At 35.5% G+C, this 16,908-nt stretch overlaps 1 protein-coding gene across 1 annotated transcript in view; it reads left to right on the forward strand.

The window, feature by feature from the left end:
* The window catches only part of HMGA2 (high mobility group AT-hook 2), a 199,096-nt gene that overhangs the window by 164,667 nt on the left and 17,521 nt on the right, over positions 1 to 16,908 (forward strand). The window contains exon 4 of the mRNA XM_043969319.1: positions 13,062 to 13,094. Within this exon, the coding sequence (XP_043825254.1) occupies positions 13,062 to 13,094 (33 nt within the window). The remainder of the gene's footprint in view (positions 1 to 13,061; positions 13,095 to 16,908) is intronic.

Genomic DNA, 16,908 nt, shown 5'->3' on the forward strand with positions numbered 1-16,908 from the left:
AAGAAAAGCATCATAAACCAAGGGCCATTATCATCATTATTATTAAGTATTTCATGTTTAGTTTTGCTTAACTGGCTTTTCTTGCTGTGAATGCCATCACAAAGTGATAATATGAAGAAACACTTTTTGGAAAATCCTGAATGATAACAATGCATAGTTATTCAGATTACACAAGGTTATGAACTCTTCCATTTTTAGAGAGATTAAGTCAAACTATCAAAATGTAACCAACATAGTCTAGTAGCATAGAACTCTCAAAAACTGAAGCATCTATTTCTAGCTTCTATAAACAATAAGCATTTGTATCATTGAATGCTACACCCATAAAATGTAATTGTCTTTCATTTAAGTCGATGTGAGCTCAGCAACCCTTTCTTAAGATTAACTAGTCAGAAAGCAATATTTAAAATCTTGAGTTCTCTTTCTTAATTCATGTTTCATAGGTAGCTCTTCAGAAGTTTGGGAAATTATAACTGCTGAATTCATCTTGGAAAAAGTTGTTGGTGATGTTGCTATTATTGTTTAAGTTCAGTAAAAAGGACCAGAACATGTTATCAAAATCAAAAGAATCATTAGATCTTGTTATTAGACAAGTGTGATCAAGAAAAATGGATTCACAGACTGTAAAGAGCTGGAAGAGAAATGGATTTTTTTCAAACTCTCATGCTTTCTTTTTATCATAAAAACATATATGAGAATGAGTGTGGGTAGCTTACAGCCAAACTCCATTCATATTAATATTAGATGGCTTTTATGTTAAATCTTATTTAGAAAGAATAAGCATTATTTGCTAAGTAGCATTATAGAAACATTACACATATGTTTGAAGTGCTAATAATTGCTCATCTTTAATGATGTTAATTTCATGTTAACTGTATTATAGGTCTGCTTCTTAGATCTAGATTGAACATTAGCCAGAACTCCTGACTAGTAGACATTAGCCTGAGTTTGGATTTTGACTGTAGCCTAACATGTATACATAAAATATTTTATTTCCCCTAAACAGTGCCAGGTTATTTAAAATCTTTATTATTTTTCCTTTGATGTTATTGCAAAGTGCAAAGGCAAAGTTAACCAACTGAATTGTTACATAGAGTTTAAAAGAAATTTATGAAGAAAACAAGTAACTAAATTTGATCAACTTTGGAAATGGATTGTTTCAATAAACAGGAGGATTGGGGCAGGAACAAATTAACCCTTTCTTTTACTTTGAGCCAGCAATATTTTTTTTATTCCCAATTGGCTTCTTTGCCTAAGGTTAAACATAAAAAAACATAATGGAGAATCATAAAAAATTAAGATGAAAAGATTCTTGGGATCATGTATCCTTTGCCCCACCTGTGCATGACTATTCCCTTCAGAATGCTTTATATCTGTGTTCCCCAAACCACAGCCATCTATTTCAAAATAAAAATATCTGTTTCATTGCTGTAACTCAGAAGCAAGTTGAAATACAACTTTGATGCTCTGAGTTTAATAACACTGACCCCACAACTGCTTTCCATTTTTGATTTTTATTTGAAACTTAATTAGAATCTTTAAATTTCCAATTAAGCTTTTTGAAAGAAATAAAGATATACAAGTTTTTTAGATTTCTCTTCAGTAGGGAACAATTGTTTTCCTTTCTTCATAACAATTTTTCTTTCAAATCTCTTTTCATATATCTTCCATGCTTACATTTCTTCCCTTTGTGAAAGTCTCTACACATTTTCCCCACTTTCTTATTTTCCCCATTATGGAAAATCTTACTATATTCTTTCCTACAATATTTTTCTCATTGGCAACTTATTGTGTTTGACTCTGTTTATGCTTGATTACTCAGTAGTAAATCACAAACTAAAATTGTACATTTGTCTCATTCTAATCAATAACTTGCTATTTCTCTGAGATGTTTGTATATTAGATACAGGATTTCTTAAATTGAAACTTCATCTTTCTCTTAATTTTTTTCTTTATCAGTCTCTTCAACATAAACTGCCATGAATTATATTTCTGTATAAACCAACCACATTTATGAATAGAAATTTTTAAATTTTCAGTATTATAGTTAATTAGACCAGTGTTATTTTAGTTAGTATGTTGCTTATACTTCTAGCCAAAACTGTGGGTCAGTCATACTGGATGATCTAATACTTCCCCACTTCTTGAGGTTTCTGAAACAAAAGAGATGCACAATTGCAGGCACCTCAAATTTGTCCAAAATGATAACTCTGGTGGCCATGGGCTAAATCTAATAGGCACTAAATAAACAAATTGTAGCTGCTATCATATTTTAACATCATAGATGTTTGCTATTTTTAAAAATGGGATCTAGCAGCAGCAAGGGAAATTTAGTATAATAATCCAATAAATACTTTTAGAATAATCCAACTTCTGTCTTTTATATTAAAGTTTAAGAGTAAGACTGAGTAAAATAGAAAATAAAGAACACTTCCCTTTGCCCAACCCCCACACCAAACAGAAATTCCACAGGTCTTGCCAAAACTCCCCATAGATTTATCACTTTGTATGAGACTTTGTACAGAACACTACAAAATCTCCTTTGCACTATAAGGGCCAGATGTTACTGTCAAATTGCAACCATCCGTGGCTACATGTATACACACACAGCACAGTCATCATCTAACTGCACACATGAGGCACAGGGGAAAGAACTTATGACCCAACACAGATTTTTACTTGTGTAAATGGAGAATTGCCACTAACTGGATGTTGTAGCTTGGTTTATGGTCTCTATTTAGACCTCCCACCACTAGAGGGCATGGTAATTCCCAAACCAATGATGCCCTGGAAAAAAAGGGAAAGTTTGTAATGGAAAAGGAATAGTGACAGTGATCATAGAGCCATGTTTCATTATTTTCTCCCCCCACCCCATCACACCCCATGTATAATGATCTAAAAGGAAAAACTCAAGAACTTTTCACCTTAGACTTGGTGCCAAAGATAATTTTTCATTGATGATGTTATATAAACCAAGTAACAGTTTGCCACTATGTAAGTATGTAATAATGGCCACCATCCTCTGTTATCTTAGAATACCATGCTCTGGTATTAACCAATCTGAAGATCCTGTAGCATCATCATCTCCTTAGATGGTCTGGCCATTGGTAGATGCCAAAAAATTTCCCTTTTATTTATATTTGTAAAAATATGATAAACCTTGGAGTCTCAGGATGTCACTGCAGTCATTAGAATATAAGGTCCTTGAGAGTAGGGATTATTTCATTCTTTGTATTTGGATACCTAATACCTACCTAGAACAATGCTTGTTGACTGACTCAGAGACTGGTTGATTGGATGTATCCTAAGAGCCCCTAGGCCCTTCTGTCTTGTATTTGATCTCTTCCTATGGCTAGCTTCTCCCCCAATGATAATATGCATTCTTTGAGACCAGGAAGCTGTCTCTCACATTTCTTTTTATATTTCCCATGTTTAATAAATGTGTTTCCATTCCATTTCAGAGAACATGGCAAATCTTTCCTTTCAAGGGTTTTGTTTTGTTTTGTTTTGTTTTGTGAACTGACCTGATTTCTTGCTTCTTTACCTTCCAGGTGCCCAAAGACAATCACCACCTAATCTAAGAACAGTTGTTGGCTTCTCATTTCCCTCTGTATGCTTTAAATATCTTGGTGCATTCATTCTAACCATCTCCCATGCTTGCGATGTACACCTCCTTCTATTCTACTTTTCCAAAACCTTATCCTTTAAGGCTCAAATCACATGCCACCTCATCATGCAGTTATTAGTGCACTCTGACTTCTCAAATAACTTTGCTTCTTGTGATTCATGTACATGTTGTGTCCTCCCCTTCCTTAAAATAAAAACAATATGAGAGCGATAGCTGCTTGTCCTTGTATCTCCAGGCTAGCCTTGACCATATATTTAAGCCCATAGGAGCTAGCCTTGCCCATGTATTCAAAGAGAGTTGAATTTAACTGAATATAGAGAATCTCTTTGAAAACCAGCTCCTTAATCTTATCACCAGCTCTGGAGAAGATCTCTGAGAAGCTACAGTAACTTGAATTTTTTTTTTTTTGTAACTTGAATATCTAAGAGAAAGTTGTCTACCCTCAGCAAGGAAAACTTCTAAGCTAGAATAAGGAGCTCTGGGTTGTTTTCAGTGTGGCTCCATCATTTTGTCTGAAATTAATTCCCTAAATGTCAGACACAGCATATTCAAATTCAAATATTAAAACACATCCCAAAGCCAAATACAAATCATTTTTTAATTATTTGCTATTTTAGTTTTCCCAGACCTCTTCCCCCTCCATTAGTGCTAATAATTGCATGCTGACTGTACCCTGAAATTAAATTAGCTGTTAGATCTTTCATTCTTGAGGTTTCCTGAATATTCAAACAAAAGGGATTTGTCTTGCTGTAAATGATTTCAGACATCCAGTGTCCCAGAAGGGGTGGATGGCAGGAGGGCCTGGGGCTGGAATAAGAGAAGGTCAAACAGAGTGTCATGGAGACAACCATGATGGATAGGAAGAGAAGGCATGAGATGAGGCAGAATACTTGGAGAAAGTCATACATCCTACCTACCATCCCCCCCATGAATGACTCTTGGTTATATATATATGTATGTGTGTGTGTGTGTATGTGTATCTGGGATAGAGTGGAGAAGAATAAACTGGGAAGGAGCCCATAGAAAGTGACATTTAGAATCATAGCAGAATAGTCCAAACCTTTTAGGTAAGTAAACACTTTAGAGCCTAAGGTAAAGTAAGTTTCAACTAGTGGAGAGACCACAAGGAATCACAGTGCTGGCTGTTGATTTACGTGTCTAGTGGTAAGGTCATGGATTGAATCATTGATACCATACTGTGTCATTAAAACAGAAGAGGAAGCTCTTCTATTTGAATGTAAAAGCCTCTTGATTATGGCAGTGCAAAGAAATCCACTCGACCACCCACCCATCTTTGACCTTGGTCACTGATAAATGAAAGACCTGAATCTCAACATTCACCAACTTGACAGCTTTCATACTGATTAATTGATTATTGATTTTCATAACTTACATCTCACAGAAACTGAATGGCATCTACATGTCTAATCTGAAAACCTTGAATAACATTTTTAAACTTATTTCCTATCACTCTCCCCTCACAAACTTTATGTGTCAAACTGACTTACTTGCTCTTCCCCACATATGACCTCCATGCCCCTACCTGGAAAGATAATGCTGGTGGTAATGGTGATGATAACAATAATAATAAAGGCATTCATATATTGCTTTGAGGTTTGAAAAATGCTTTATAAATATTATCCTTTTTTGGGGGGGGTGAGGCAGTTGGGATTAAGTGACTTGCCCAGGGTCACACAGCTAGTAAGTGTTAAGTGTCTGAACTCAGGTCCTCCTGAATCCAGGGCCGGTGCTATATCCACTGCACCACCTAGCTGCCACTAAATATTATCTTTTTAAGGTATTCAGGGTTAAGTGACTTATTGAAGGTCACACAGCTAGTAAGTGTCTGAGACAGGATTTGAACTCAGGTCCTCCTGACTCCAGGACCAGTACTTGAACCATTGTGCTACCTAGCTGCCCCCTCTACAAGTATGATCTCATTTTATCCTCACAACAACCTTGGGAGGTAAATATTATTATTATCCCCATGTGAGAGATGAGAAGAGTGAGGCAGACAGAAGTTAAGTGACTCATCTAGGAATGCTCCCTCTCCACCTCTAACTTTTGGAATCCTCTGTTTAAGGCTAAGTTCAGGGGTTCTTGTAGGGAGCTTTTGATGATAACTCCCAACATTTACTTTGTCTATTTTTTATATCCATGTGTGTAGATATTGTGTCCCACCATCAAGAAACTCCTTGAGGGCAGTGACCATTTTAAGTTTTGTCTTCATAGATCCAACACCTTGCACAATGCCTGGTAGTAAATAGTGCTGTATAGCAGGTATCTTCTATAGGAAGCCTCTCCCAACCCCTCTTAATTCTAGTGCCTTTCCTCTCTTATTTCCTATTTGTCCTATAGACAGTGTGTTTGTATATATCGGTTTGTTTATTTTCTTTCCCATTAGATCGTGAGCTCCTTGAGGACAAGGGGCTGTCTTTCGACTCTTTGTTTCCCCAGTGCTTAACACAGTGCCCTGGCATGCAGTAGACACTTAATAAATGTTTATTGAATGACTAACAACAGGTGCTTGATAAATAAATGCTTATTGAATGAATTAAATTTGACCAAATTAATTGTTTAATTCATAAATAAGTGGGCAGGGGAAAGAAATGAACTATTTTCAAAAGAAGAATTACAAACTCTTTAACAATATAAAAGGTTCATCCAAATCAAGATAAGAGAAATACCAATTAAAAATGCAAAATTTCATCTCATTGACATTTATTAAAAAAGGAAAAAAGGGGCAAAAGACTGAAATAGACAATGTTGGAGGGGTCGTGGGAAGACAGGCCCAATATTGTGCTTTTGGTAGAAGTGTGGTTTGGGCCAACCATTTGGGAAAGTAATTTGAAATTATGCTTTTAAAAAAAAAGTGACTAATATTCCCATGGGCAGTTAGATAGTGCAGTGGATAGAGTGCCAGGCCTAGAGTCAGAAAGACCCTAGTTCAAATCCAGCCTCAGATACTTACTAGCTATGTGACCCTGGGCAAGTCACTTCACCCTCATTTTCCTCATCTGTAAAATGAGCTGGAGAAGGAAATGGCAAACCACTCCAGTAACTTTGCCAAGAAAACCCCAAAAGGGGTCACAAAGAGTTGTGTCTGAAAAATGACTAAATAACCAAATGACCATACCTTTTGACCCAGAGAGACCATTGTTTGCCATCTTCCCCAAAGAGATCAAAGACAGAGAGAGATTCCTATATATCAAAAAATTCCTGGTAGCATTTTTTGTGCTAGCAAAGATTGGGAAACAAAGTAAGTGCATCAATTGCATAATCACTAAAAAAAAATATACTATGTCAATGTAATTGAATATTTTTGTGCAATAAGAAACACTGAATATGATGAATTCAGAGAAGTAGGGGGAAACCTACATCAACTGATATTCACAGTGAAGTAAGCAGAAAGAAAAACAATATACACGATGACTTCAATCCTCACGAATAGAACTTGTCATAATGTCGAAAATAGATTCCAAGTGCCAACCGTTGGGTGACGAATTTGTGTTTGCATTTTTCCAAGATTATTTTGGATTGTACACTGGAGAAGTAAATGCCTCTCCCTCCCCCAATGTAGCATTCATTTCAAGATATCATTTGTGCCTGTTTTAAAATGTTTTTTTTAAAAAACTATTTCAATATTTAATGGGGTTCTTTTTATATTTTCTTGATGGCCCAGGGCAAAGAGGGAGCGCAGGAAAAACATGTCCTGGGATTATTACCACTACAATATAAAGCAGCTCCAAAAAAAAAAGTATTTGCCCAAATCCATCACTAAAGTTGCATACAATTCTGAAAACGAAGCTTTGAAACCCCACCTGCTACCAGTGTTACAGTAATGACTGCCAAAAAAACAAAGGAAATAATTAGATTAGAATCTTGCTGCTTTCAAAAAGTCCAGAGAGCTGCCTACATATTTTTTTAGCTTAAAGGGCCAGTTCCTTCCAGAGGGTCAGAGTATGATGTTTAGTCTTATTTTTACTATCTCTATATTGTGCCTCATTTAAAAAAAAAAAAAGCTTTAAAGTTGGTAAAGGCCAATTCATGCTCCTTTTTATTCAAGGTTTAAATTTATATTAAAATAAATCACTTATGTCTCCAGCCTTTGTCACAAAGGATTTTCCTTCAATGCCTCCTGGAAGAGGGTAGCTTAGTGATCTAAGTATCAGCTTTATAATATCTAGACTCCCTGGAACCATAGACTAGATTCCCAGGAGGACTGAGGTCGCCTAGCCCTTTATCATTTTGTATAGATAAATGGAGTAGCGGACAACTTCCTACAGGAGGGGTTTTCGGTGAAAACATAAAAGCTAAATTCCTCTGTGGGCCATGGAAATTCCATAGTATTTTTCCCCTTGTAGAAGTAGGGCCTTGTGTATTATCTTAGAAATCTGTATGATTGCCTGCACCCTTTTCTCAGCTGTTTCACTGTTTCTCAGTGAGTCCTTTCAGGAGGTGTTTGGCTTCAATGAATATTGAACTTGCCTATAGATGTAACAAGTCTTGGGGTGAAGGGTGTTTTGTAAATGTAAACTGGGCTCATCATCCCTTCTTCTCTTTGTAAAATTTGCTAATGTTGGAAATGGTGGGTGGAGAGATAGGCAACACTGCTTCAAGTCCTGGTAGATTTTATCATAAGCACCCTATTGTTGATAACCCAAAAGAGCATTCATTTTGTATTCTGCACAAACAGTAAAGAAAAATAAGGCATATTCATAGATTTGTCTCTAGTTGGCTGGAGGTGGAAGCTAAGAGGAGAAAAAAATGTACATTGGAGACCCGGGTCGTTAGAAAAAGTTTGCCTGTGCTATATGGAAACCCTTATGAGAAACATTATTTTAGGTCCGGTCAACACTATTTTTCTCAAAAGTATTCCTTTGGGGTCCTTTGGTCTTTTGCATGTTTTATGATATCTATATGTTACAGGGGAATATTCATTCACACCCACCCTCACTAAGTTAAAAATGGAAATCCATCAGATATTTGGATAAGATGTGTTCCATATCAAACATTTTGAAGTTTGCAGAGATCTCCTAGCATAATTAACCACACTTATTGAGCTCAGGGATTTAATTTGTCATTGTTGTTGTCTAGTTGTGTCTGGCTCTTCATGACCCCATTTGGGGTTTTCTTCGCAAAGATATTGAAGTGCTTTGTCATTTTGTTCTCCAGCTCATTTTACAGATGAGGACACTGAGGACAACAGGTTTAAGTGATTTGCTCAGGTTCATACAGCTAGTAAGTGTCCGAGGTCAGATTTGAACTCTGGAAGATGAGTCTTCTGACTCCAGACTGGACATTCTATGCCCTATGGCATCACCTAGCTGCCCCAGAGACGTAAACAGTGAGGCAAATGCCTTTAATGGTTCATTAATCAAGATTGGCTTTTTAAGAAAACTTGGGAAGAAGGTTTCATAGAGAGGTCTAGAGTGGCAGTCAGGACACTTGACATTTAGTCCCAGTGTATTCAATAACTCTCTGACCTTGAACATCAATACCAAAGCCCATGTCTCCCCAGTCAATAAGGGATGAACATGACAATAAATATAAATGACTCTGTGTTCTCTGTAGGAAATGTCTATATAAAGTAGCTTTAGTTAGTAGGTTGCATGAAAAAAAAATGCTGGTTTGTTTGCTTTTCATTTGAACCATTTAAATGATAAAATCTGGTGAACAGCTAGGTGGCACAGTGGATAAAACCTTGGCCCTGAATTCAGGAGGACATGAATTCAAATCCAGCCTCAGACACTTACTAGCTGTGTGATCCTGGGCAAGTCACTTAACCCTCACTGCCCCGCCAAAAAAAAAAAAAAAAAAGATAAAATCTGCATCTAATATATAATTCTTCCCTGAAAAGAATCCAAAGAAGAGTGACCTATATGTGCTTCTAATGACAGCAATCCTGAATGGCAACTAACATATCAAAATATATACTTAAGACTAAGACAGTAAGTAACTCAGGGAAGACAGAGAGAGACTTGCAATTTGGTTGGTATCAGAAAAGGTTTCCAGACAGTGGAAGTACCATTTTTTTTCCTTTCCTTTTTTTTTTTATGAATGGCCGCAGTATCCAGTCTGCAGTTCTCTACCCAAGCCATTCATAAAAATAAAAACAAAACAAAACAAAAAAAACAACCAACTTTCTGGATTCAGTCTGGAGCCACTGGGTGCCAGAGGCTGGGAAAACATACTGGCAGCCGTCACCCCAACCCGCATTGAAAGTATTCAAGGGTCTGTTTGTTTGGTGGTCTGAAAAGTATGAAGTGATCTGTGGAAGTGCAGCTGGTAGGAGCACTAGAGCAGACTAGGCAGAGAGCCAGAGCTGGCCTCGTTTCAGACATTGTCTTTCCCCTCATTGAAGTGTCAGGACCTAATTCATGGAAAATTGGGTGAGTTGGCAGCTCTTTCAGAGGATTTCATTGAGCTACAGAGTATGCAGGAGTCACATGAATGCAGAGTCCACAGCCAAAAAAATGTGGGGATTTCTGAGCAGTTGGAACTAGTCAGCCTGCAAGAATGTCTGTGGATTTGATGTGGCTTGAGAGTAAACATGTGTACAGGTGTAATCACCAAGAGGAGAAAGAGAGAGGAGAGGGCCGGAGATGGAGGTTACTGAAAGGCTCAATGTAGTCTATTCTTACAAATGACTCTTTTGAGATGAATAATCTCTTGGCAGGAACATTTGAGCCCTAAGGGGTAGAAAAGTTCTAATGATCCCTGGGCAAACCATCCACCTGGAGAAGACATCATCACAAACAGTGTGGCTTTAGGATATCTTTTCCACTACGATTTAAAGCAAAGAAAAGGGCATACCAGAAAAATGAAGATTTTTAAGATCTGAATACAACTCTCTTGCCACTTTTCTTTATAATCATGCTCACTGAGCCTTGCTACTTTGGATTTTTTTTTCTTTTAGAGACACTAGTAAGGCAGCTAGGTGGTGCATGGGGTAGAATGTTGGACCTAGAATTAGGAAGGCTTGAATTCAAACTCTGCCTTCATATACTCATTAGCTGTGTGACCCAGTCATTTGACTGGAAATAATAGCAGCTACCTCCTAGAGTTATGAAGGTAAAATGAGAGGATTTGGAAAGGGCTTTGCAAACTATAAGTGCTAACTATTAAGAACAGCAAATAATTAAGGAACTACTTAAGGGAAAGTAATTGAATTGGGGAGTCTCACCCCTCCAAAGGGATTTACCTTTAGCCAAACCTCCTCTTGGAAAACGAAGGATGCACAAGAACAACAATAGAAATATCAGGGGATGGGAATGAAAAGATCTGGATTAATGTCTAGGTTCTGCTGTTGTTGTCGTTGAGTCGTTGCAGTTGTGTCTGACTCTTTGTGGCCCCATTTGTGGTTTTCTTTGTAAAGATACTGGAGTAGTTTGCCATTTCCTTCTCCAGCTCATTTTAGAAAGGAGGAAACTGAGACAAACTAGTTTAAGTGGCTTGCCCAGGATCATACAGCTGGTAAGTGTCTGAAGCCAGCTTTGAAGTCAGGAAGAAGACCCTTCCTCATTTCAGGACCAGCACCTTATCCTCTGCATCTCCTAGCTGTGCCCCTCCTGTCTAGGCTCTACTAAATAACAATCTGATTTTGAGGAAGTCAATTCATTCACCTCTCTGGGCCTCAATTTCTTCATCCCAGACATCTCAGATAATCATTTTTTTACTACCAATTTTGTGGTAAGGATCAAATGAGATGATGTGTATGAAAATAATTTAAAATTACAAAGTACTCCATATGTGTGTGTGTGTGTATATACACATATGCTGTTATTAGTAATTTGTACAGTATTCTTGTAGAATTGCTTTAATCTTTTCAAAATTTGTCCTTTTTAAAATTACAAACTCGAAAAACATTCACAAATGTAAACATTTCCCTACACAAATAGTAAAAAAAAGAAGATTGCATGGGACAGTGAATTTTCATCTTTTTTTTTTGGTTGGGTAATGAGGGTTAAGTGATTTGCCCAGGGTCACGCAGCTAGTAAGTGTCAAGTGTCTGAGGCCAGATTTGAACTCAGGTCCTCCTGAATCCAGGGTTGGTGCTTTATCCGCTGGGGCACCTAGCTGCCCAAAATTTTCATCTTTTAACACAATAGTTCTAACATTGCCCTTCTTGTCTGGGTCCCCTTCTGAACTTTCTTCTTCTCTCTTCTGTGTATTTTTAAAAATAATTTCTTGATTCTCTCTTCTTTCTTTTCTCCTTTTCTTTTTAGCTTTGCTGTAACTTCTTTTCCTACTCCCTTATAAAGTTATTCCCTTATTAATTAATAAATGTAGTTGAGAAAAAACTCACCCACAATCTATATCTGGAAATGCATGTCTCATTTTGTACCTCTAATCCATCACCTCTTTGCCCAGGTGTTCATGCATCCTTATTAGAATTATAGAATCATGATTTTTCATTGAATTGAGAAGGGTTCCCAAGAATTTTATTGTTGTTTTCTTTACAATGTTATTATTAGTGTAAAGAAGTGTTCCCCTGATCCTGCTCACTTCATTCTGCATCAGTTTCATAGGAGTACTCCCAACCCTTTCTTTATTTTTAGGGCATAATAATATTCCATTATATTCATATGTCAGAATTCTTTAAGCCACTCCCCAATTGATGGGTACCTCCTTTGTTTCAAATTCTGTGCTATCAAAAAAAAATACAGAAAGACAAAACAAAAAGCGAACCTACTCTAAGCATTTTTGTACATATGCATCCATTCTTTCTTTGATCTCTTTGGGGTATAAATCTATTAATGATATTGTATTGGTGAATCAAAGGGTATGCACAGTTTCATGAGTTTTGGGGTATACATTCAAACTGATTTTCAGAATGGTTGGACCATTTCACCAGTCCAACAGTGCATTTGTGCCTGTCTTCTCATATCCTTTCAAATGGTTGTCATTTTCCCTTTTTGCCATCTTGGTCCATATGATGAATGTAAGATAGAACCACAAAATTGTCTTAGTTAACATTTCTCTTATCATTAATGATTCTTTTTTCCTACTTTTTTCATTGTTTCCCTTGAGATTCTTGACCTTTTGTTTCTTCAGATGAATATTGTTATGGTTAGCCTAATTATATCAAGTAGCCAAACTTTGGTAGTTTGATTGGTATGGCAATGTATCTATAAACAACTTAAGTAATATTGCCATTTTTATTAATGCTGACACAGCCCAACCACAAGCCACTAATATCTCTTTAATTTATTTCTTTATCTTTGTCTTGTGAATATTATTTTCTGATTATATTCATATAGTTCTTATGTATGTCTTGGTAACTGAAATCACAGATGTTTTATAAAGAATCATTTTAATCTTGAAAGAGTCTTCTTAACTTGATAGACAAATTTATAAATTTATCCAAAATTATTCTTACCTTTGTCACTTGTAAGAGTTTAACACTGCCTTTTTTTCTCCTTTTCCCCAGCCACAACAGGTGATTCAAAAGAAGCCTGCTCAGGTAAGATATGAATTAAAATGAATTCATTCTCTGATTACTATGAGGAGTGAGATGAAAGTGATTCTTTCCTACCTTTGTCCCTTACATCTGACTCCCACATATTACATAGTTCTCAATCCATATTTTTCCATGGAGTTTCTTTTTTTTTTTTTTGCAGGGCAATGGGGGTTAAGTGACTTGCCCAGGGTCATACAGCTAGTAAGTGTCAAATGTCTGAGGCTGGATTTGAACTCAGGTATTCCTGAATCCAGAGCTGGTGCTTTATCCACTGCGCCACCTAGCCGCCCCCCATGGAGTTTCTTAAAACATAAAGTATGAATACGTTACTAAAAATTTCTTTTAATAGAATTGGTGTACCTCAGGTTTAAAGAGTTATTGATTGAAGAGAATGTAGAGCCTACAAAATGTTTTGAATATAAATTCATTTAACTTGCCTCAGTTTCCTGATCTGTAAATTGGAAATAATAGTATGTTCTTGGGGTAAGAGGCATGCAATAACAAGTTTTTATAAAACCTTTTATTCAAAATGCCTTCATGACCAAATTTTCCCCCTTCCCACATAATCATCCATTGATTTCATAGGAAACTTACTATGTGTATACTTTTATAAATAAAAATATTTCAAGACATTAAAAATCCTTTCTTTATCATGCCAATATTATATAATAGCTTCTGAAGTGTTTAGGGCATGTCCAAATAATTATTTAATATTCATAGAACTAAAAAGGAGTTAATTGACAAGAAAAGTTAGCCCGATTTCATAAGTTGGGAAATCATACACAATGTCCCAACCACAGTGACTTTGACAATGTCAAAACCCCTCCTTCTGAAGTTCCCTGTACTAAGTCCAGGTCATATCAGAAAAAAAAGTGTTATATTCATTAAGAAACCAACTGGAGAGGCAGCCTGGATGCAGACTGGCTGTGTGACCCTGAACAAGTCACTTAAACTCTCAGTAACCCAGTCTTAGAGACTAAACTGCTAAAGAGTTGCCAATCTGTATTGGTAGAAGAAATTTCTTTCCTGGGAGTTGCCTGTACCATTGAAGTCCATGATGTTGTGAATAAAGCATTGAACTTAAAAATCAGGAAGACCTGTGTTCAAATTTTGCTTCGTATATTTACTACCTATGTGACCTAGGGTAAGTCACTTATCTTCTTTCTCCCTTTTTTTTCATCTGTCAGATGAGAAGTTTGGATTCAACGACCTTCTAGGTCCCTTTCAGGTCTTCATCTAATGGCTATCTTTTTAGCAATGAGCCTTGATCTTAGCAAGATCAATCCTTGGATGATAGAGGTCAACTTAGTGGCTACCTAATGGCTTTCCAGCTTGGTGGGAATGACAGAGATTGTCTTCTGTTGGGATAAATTTTGAGCACCAACTTGACACATAGAACATTTGAAAATGGTAATTAATTTATTCTTGAGACTTCACTTCAAAATTACAAATTTGAAAATTTAGATCTGAAAGTCTTCTTTATACCTAACCTGGATCTGTATGGCTTCTATTTAAGCTTGATAGAAACATGGAACATCTAGATATCATGGGAATATAGATTAAAATTAATTGGAAGTGAAATAATCTAATCCTAAAGAATGAGTAGGACAAAGAACAAATCATAAAAACAATCAAGGAATTATTAAATAAAACAATAAATTAATTATATATTATATCAATTATATAATACCAATTATTATAATATAATATAATAATTAATTGCAATAGTATGTTTAATAATAAACAATTAATTAATTAATGATTCATTGATTGTTTTTATTTAAAGACTGACAGCAATGAGAAAACCCATACCAAAATTTATAGGATGCGGGCAAAGTAGTACTTAGGGGAAAATGTTTATTTCTGAATATTTACATCAATAAAATAGAAAAAGGGCAGATCAGTGAATTGGACATTCAATTTTTTAAAAATAGAAAAAGGGGGCAGCTGGGTGGCGCAGTGGATGGAGCACCGGCCCTGGAGTCAGGAGTACCTGGGTTCAGATCCGGCCTCAGACACTTAACACTTACTAGCTGTGTGACCCTGGGCAGGTCACTTAACCCCAATTGCCTCACTAAAAAAAAAAAAAAAAAAAAAAAAAAGAACAAATTTTAAATCCCTAATTAAACAGTAAATTAGAAATCCTGAAAATCAAAGGAGAGATTAATAAAACTGAAAGTTAAAAAGCTATTGAATTAATAAATAAAACTAGGAACTAGTTTTATGGAAAAAATAAAATAGATAAATTGGTTAATTTGATTTAAAAAAAAAGAAAAGCAAATTATGAGAATCAAAAATGAAAAGAGTGAATGCACAACCAATGAAGAGGAAGTTAAAGCAATAATTGGGAGCTATTTTGCCCAATTGTGTGCCAGTAAATCTGGCAATTTAAGTGAAGTGAATGAATATTTACAAAACTATAAATTGCTCAGATTATTAAGAGAGGAAATATAATATTTAAATTACCCTATCTTAGAAAAAGAAATTGGACAAGCCATCAAAAAAACATCCCCAGGACTAGATGGATTCACAAATGAATTCTACCAAACATTTAAAGAACAATTATTTCTAATATTAAAGACGTTATTTAGAAAAATAGGCAAATAAGGAGTCCTATCAAATTCCTTTTATGACACAAATATACTGCTGGTACCTAAACTGGGAAGAGCCAAAATGGAGAAAGAAAACTGTAGACCAATTTCCCTAATGAATGTTGATGCAAAAAAAAAAAAATTAAGTAAAACACAAAGAGATTATAGCAATTTATCACAAAGATCATATACTCTGAACAGGTAGGATTTATTCCAGAAATGAAGGGCAGGTTTAATAGTAGGAAAATAATCTGCATAACTGACCATATCAATAACAAAAACAACAAAAATCATATGATTACATCAATAGATGCAACAACAACAAAAAAGCTTTTGACAAAATACAACACTCATTCCTTTTAAAAACCCTAGAAAACATAGGATAAACAGAACTTTATCTCTTTTTAAAACTATTAACAAGCATAATCTGTAATGGTGATATCTTAGAAGCCTTTCCAATAAAATCACGGGTGAAGTAAGAATTTCTATTATCCCTACTTTCATTCAATATTGTAATAGAAATGCTAGCTATAGCAATGAGACCAAAAAAAAGGAACTGAATGAATTAGAATAGGCAATGGGAACCCAAAACTATTGTTCTTTGCAGATGATATGATGCTGTACTTAGAGAATCCTAGAGAATCAACTAAAAAAAAACTAGTTGAAATAATCAACAATTTTAACAAAGTTTTAGGTTTTAAATAAACCCACATAAATCATCAGCATTTCTATATGCTACCAACAAAACCCAGCTAGATAGAAAGAGAAATTTCATTTAAAATCATTGCAGACAATAAAAAAATACTTAGGAGTTTATCTGCTGAGAGAAACTCAGGAACTTTATGAACACAATTACAAAACACTTTTTATACAAATAGAGCCAGATCTAAACAATTGGAGAAATATTAATTGATCATGGTAAGCTGAGCCAATATAATAAAATGAAATTTTACCTAAATTAACCTACTTAATTCAGTGCCATGCCCCTCAAACTAAGATAAAATATTTTATAGAGCCAGAAAAAATAACAATAATATTTGTCTGGAAGAACAAAAGTCAAGAATATAAATGGAATTAATTAAAAAAGTAATATGAAGGAAGGTGGCCTAGCAGTATCAAATATCAAACTGTATTAAAAAGCAGTAATCTTCAAAACAATCTGGTATTGTCTAAGAAATAGGGTGGATCAGTGGAATAGAAAAGGTATGCAATACATAGTAGTAAAT

Source organism: Dromiciops gliroides, chromosome 5, assembly GCF_019393635.1.
Source record: "Dromiciops gliroides isolate mDroGli1 chromosome 5, mDroGli1.pri, whole genome shotgun sequence".
Taxonomy (NCBI): domain Eukaryota; kingdom Metazoa; phylum Chordata; class Mammalia; order Microbiotheria; family Microbiotheriidae; genus Dromiciops; species Dromiciops gliroides.